General features: G+C 46.9%; 1 protein-coding gene across 1 annotated transcript in view; it reads right to left on the bottom strand.

Annotated features, from left to right (window-relative positions):
* Nucleotides 1–4,646: 4,646 nt before the first annotated feature.
* T265_08866 (hypothetical protein) overlaps nucleotides 4,647–4,893 on the bottom strand; it is a gene marked incomplete at both ends in the record, with an annotated part of 4,311 nt that continues 4,064 nt past the window's right edge. The window contains one exon of the mRNA XM_009174783.1: nucleotides 4,647–4,808. Within this exon, the coding sequence (XP_009173047.1) occupies nucleotides 4,647–4,808 (162 nt within the window). The remainder of the gene's footprint in view (nucleotides 4,809–4,893) is intronic.

The following is a 4,893-nucleotide window of genomic DNA, read 5'->3' as shown; positions in this document are numbered from 1 at the left end:
AGGACAGCAGTGGCCTGAGAATGACATCAAACAACTTCATCATACGCCCACAAACCTAGAGTTGAAAAACGTCACCACAGTTTCAGTTACCGCAACAACCGACCTCCCAACCTATTTGTTGCTGTCATACTATTCATCGTAATTGGGGCCACGGCCAGTGGTAGCTTGTTTTACCAGATCCAAACCTTACCTCCGCAGTAAAGAAGTTGGTAGAGGTACTGAACGTGAGAATACTCTGCAGCTCGACGAACTGAACGAAGGAGAACGGTCGATATTGCGGTACGTTCAGCTAAAAGCTTTCCCCTCGGAGCTCAGTACAACTTATAAGCTCGATTCGGAGCCATGTAAAGGGCTATCTAGGAACTCGCTTGTTTACAGGTGACAGCCTATCGTTCTCAACAGCCTGCTATTTGTGGGTGGTCGACTGGGCAATCGTATTTTGCCAGAATTCCGAAAACACTATAATCGTCCCCGATAGCATGCGGCAATGAGAAGCATAATAATAATAATAATGTTTATTCCCAACTTGGGTGGCGTACCGTCTGGCATGATCCTAGTTTTACAGTCATAACGAAGCATGATTGCAGATTTGCGGAGGTGCGGCTTGCACACAAAGGGGACAATGTCATAAACAGTGGGGAATATTCGATGAAATAGTAATAATAGTTTTCTTTCCCAACTTGTTGGGTACAGTGGGCATGAGGTCCGACTAGTTCCAAGAGATAACCAACTGGCATGGACTAAAGCTGAGAACAATTGCTGACCATGAGTGACCTTGGGCGGTTGGGTAAATGGCAGGAGTCACAACGAGCAAAAGTGAAGATGGAGATGGAATGATTCAAACAGGGAGCACATGGGGAGTTTTGTCTCAAAAATGTGGTTTAATATGAAACTAAGCGGACTCACTGGTTGCACTGTTGTAGGGAAGACAGGTGCAGGGGATAGGTTGGATGGAGACGTGGTGCTAATATACGGGGCGAACCAAACACCGTATACGAATTTGAACTTGTGGAATGGGCAACCCAAAATTGTAGTAGGTAGTTCTATGGGGCGTTTGGGCAACTGCAGTCGAGGTTTGAAGCTTGGGAAGAGGGGCAACGGGAAAGAAATAGAGTGAAAGCATTGGCGTGTGGAAAGTGTCAAGAGGCATAAGATACAACGGCCTCAATACAAAAAAATCTAAAAGGGGGTGACAGCAAGCTAAACGGACCCAAGAAAAGTGAATATGTTTGCAGATCTGGAAACCAAGTACTGATTTGGCTAGAGTACGTGCCTAGTTTTAACTTATTGTGCCAGAGTAGGTGCCGAGTCTTAGGAAGGTGAAAACTTTGTCGAAGAGGCACCTAGCATGGAGACTAGCGGTTAGACTAGTTGAGAACGGGCGGTAGTTTTTGGCTCACCAAAGCATCATGATGTAGGGCCCTCGTTGTGCAGAAAAAGGGATTAAAGTGAATGGCAGACAAATAAAAACGCACAAGTAACAGCTTCCCAAATAATTGAAAAATTGTACCTTAACTGAGATCTACTACGTCGACCAGTCGCAGAGTCACTGATGTCAACTCCAGAAAACGAATAATGCATGGGAAAAACAGCCATTGAGTGCTACTTGTGACTGCCTGTAGTCAGGAAATGATAAGTTGTTAGCATTTTGTGTACATGATAGTTCTAGGTGATAAGAGGGAAGAACGTGTGTTATGTTTGGATGATGAAGTGGACTTGCGGTGGCATGACCCAACTAAGACGAAACTGGTAACTCCTTGCACGTCGACGTTGGCCGTGAGCCTCATACAGTTCCCACAGGCCACCCCATGCATAAAGGTTTTTTTATATTTTTGTTATTTTTTAGAACAGAGGGAAGGACAGCTGTCATTCGCTTGTATTTCTTGGTGTTGTGAGACAAGCGACAACCGGAACAAGGCTAATCCAGAGACAGACAAACAGCAACGGTGCTCTTTTTTGGATTTCCCGAATTGAATGCCAGGATATGAACTACCAGCGATGGGCGGTACACCGTGCTACGGGAGGGGTGGCGTGTATACGAACGCACCATGGCGCAACGTAACAGGGCGACCCTCCCTTCAGGGCGTATTCGTCCACCACACGAGGTTTTCTTCCGTCGTGCATGCTACCAGATCTGCAGGGTGACAAGCCACCCAGCGGTTTGTGCATTAATAGGAGTAATTTAAACCAAATTTCAATGCAACGGCGGCCTCCTGGTGGATGGAGATGTTCTCTAAAAATGTCGTTGAATGCCAAATAGTACTGCAAAGATTTCCGTCGTTCAAAGTCTAGTCATGGAGAAAGTTCAGTCGTTAGTCTGACGATAAACGCTAAATACGACATACCTCAAACGTTATTGCAAGTAAGATCCTTGCTTGGCAACATGTTCCACCAGCCATTGGATATCAGAAAAGACGGTAACTTGAAGCGGATGCTTACGGAGACGGAGGAATTCGGCCGCAACAGCGTCATGCTAGTATCTTCGTGGTTGTGTGCGAACGCCCCATTTTTGGATTGGCTCGTATTCTAACCAATCACTGCTTACGTCCGTAAACCCTGTAGCCGGGTCGTGGCACATCCGCGTACGTATTCTCGGGCTCATGGTTTGGTACACAGGATCGATGATTTTGCCCATAGCTTCCTGGGTCTGTTTGCTCTCGTCGTTCATTGCTTTTTCCCATCTGAAGGGAATGAGAAAAGCCGTGTAGCACTGCTGTTTGAGTTCTAAGTGTATGGTGTCTGTCAGCTTGATTGATTGATTGGTAATCTGCAACCTGGCTTACTGGGATTCATTTCATGATCTGTCTTTCTGTCTTCTATCCACAGAAATTGTTGTGAACCACTGCCTTCGGAGAATTGCTGTCCCCTAGTGCCTCTAACGCACTTACCAGCGCTGGGACTCACATGAGATCTAAAGTGGGTTCTAGGTACGGTGTGGACAACCTTCAGAGGAAGGTTTTTCCACGCACCAACTATTTGGAATGAGATACATCATTTTTCAATAGTAACGCATGCTCTAATGTCGAAAGCCTTGAATTTACAACATCCCCGCCGCATATTAATGTGGTCAGCGCTGTAACGACTCTCCTCCAAGCCGCGTTCAAACAAAGCGCAATGATGTGGTCCTCCCGGATGCGATGATGGTCTGGGGAGACGATTTCAAGCACCTCGAGGTGCTCGGCCAGCAACCATCGTAGCAGCTCGTCGGGCACGCTCAATGGGGGTTATCGTTCTTGCGTCCTGAGCAGATAACCTGTTTGCCACATTCGATGATCGGTTTGACGTAGGTCCCATAGAGTATCTGTAAGTTCATGGGGGGAAGATGCGTCGAATGTCCCGTAGAACGACGAATGTCTTTAGAGCCTGTTTTTGATGGTGCAGTTAGAATGACTTGTTTAAAGAGAGCCAGGTACCCCTATCATTTTAGTAGCAATCCTCGTAATGTCTTCTGTCCTACTTTCACGGGCCACGACGACGACGTGAATTTCGAGTCTCCCAACGATATGTGGACGTATTTTCCGTCCATCAGCGGAAGTTTCCAGTTCAGTGACCGCTAGTTTGCAGAGTGAGCATCAATTTGGGGGGTTCCGCCGTTGGAGCTCCGAGATTTAAGGTCGTCCGAAAAAGGTAGACATGTGCTTGAAAACGTATCTGGAAAGTCGTTGACATAGGTCAAAAATAGGAGTGGTCCTAGAACTGAGCCTTGAGGAATTCCAACAGAGGCCGGTGTAGAAAATGAGTAAGTCGAGTCTACTGTAGTATGCACGCTATGGAAGAACCAGGGGACAGTGATTCACGAGGGGCAGGGGTTCACGACAGTTCCCGTGGATGGAAAACAGGAAGAAAGCTCACCACCATTACTTACATATACATCAACCATAATGGCACTATACTGCACTACTTTCACTTAAATTTCCCCTTGAATTCCATAAAACTAGAGTTTGTGAAGCAGCGGAACATACGAGACTCAATCGGATGCTTTTGAGAAGCCGAAAGATATAACATCCCATATGAGTCCTCCATCTTTGGCTTCGGCTAAGCTGTCCATAAATACTAGAATGTTTGTCATACAAGAACGGTATGGTAGGAGTCCAGGTTGTGCTGTAGATATCAAGTTTTACATGCCTCACTTCAGAATGTATCCTATCGACTCACCACAGTTCTTGGAACAGCCTCTTTCTCCCTTATAAACCCAAATGGGTTAGACGCGTTGACTTGAATAGAGCAGGTGGAAGGTCGTCAAAGTCAGAAGCACGGTGACGTTTTAGTACAGATGTACACTCGGTTGTGGGGTTTCCTTGCTCACAGTCCACCTACCTGTTGAAGGCTAGCAATTTAGGTTCCAGGTAGAACGTGGCGAACTGAAATGTTCGAAGTATTGTACCCAGCGGTCCAAACGTTCTCTACTGGATATCAGAACACCACTCCGCTTCATGATAGTTTCTCTGACAAGAGGCTTCCGAGGACCAGTCGAACAAATCGAATGAAACAACCTGCGGACGTTCCCAGCATTTTTTGTATCTTCGATTTCTTCGGCCTTTCGGGTCCACCAAGCCTCTCGGTCTGCATGGACCTTGCGTGAGGTTGACTTGTGGTTGTGTACAGGAGGAGTCTGTCGCCGGGCCTCCAGCATAGCCATGGTCCTATCAGAGACAGTGTTTGTATGTGGTTGGCAGGGTCATATCGCAAACGGGAGTTCCAGCTCCGAGTAGCACTAGATATCTGCTCCCAGTGGCCGTTAATATCGCACCGTTTGACAGCTGTTCGAGGAGACGGTTCAGAGGTTTTCGTTTTGATTTCTGGGTCCACTAGCTTCTCAGTTGGGGCGAGATGGCCCAAGTGGTAAGAACGCGAATTTACTGACCGGAAGGTCCGTGGTTCGAATCCGACCTC

This window comes from Opisthorchis viverrini (genome assembly GCF_000715545.1).
Source record: "Opisthorchis viverrini unplaced genomic scaffold opera_v5_242, whole genome shotgun sequence".
In the NCBI taxonomy this organism is placed as follows: Eukaryota; Metazoa; Platyhelminthes; class Trematoda; order Opisthorchiida; family Opisthorchiidae; genus Opisthorchis; species Opisthorchis viverrini.
The sequence above is the reverse complement of the archived record's forward strand: the minus strand, read 5'-3'. Positions and strand labels throughout refer to the sequence as shown.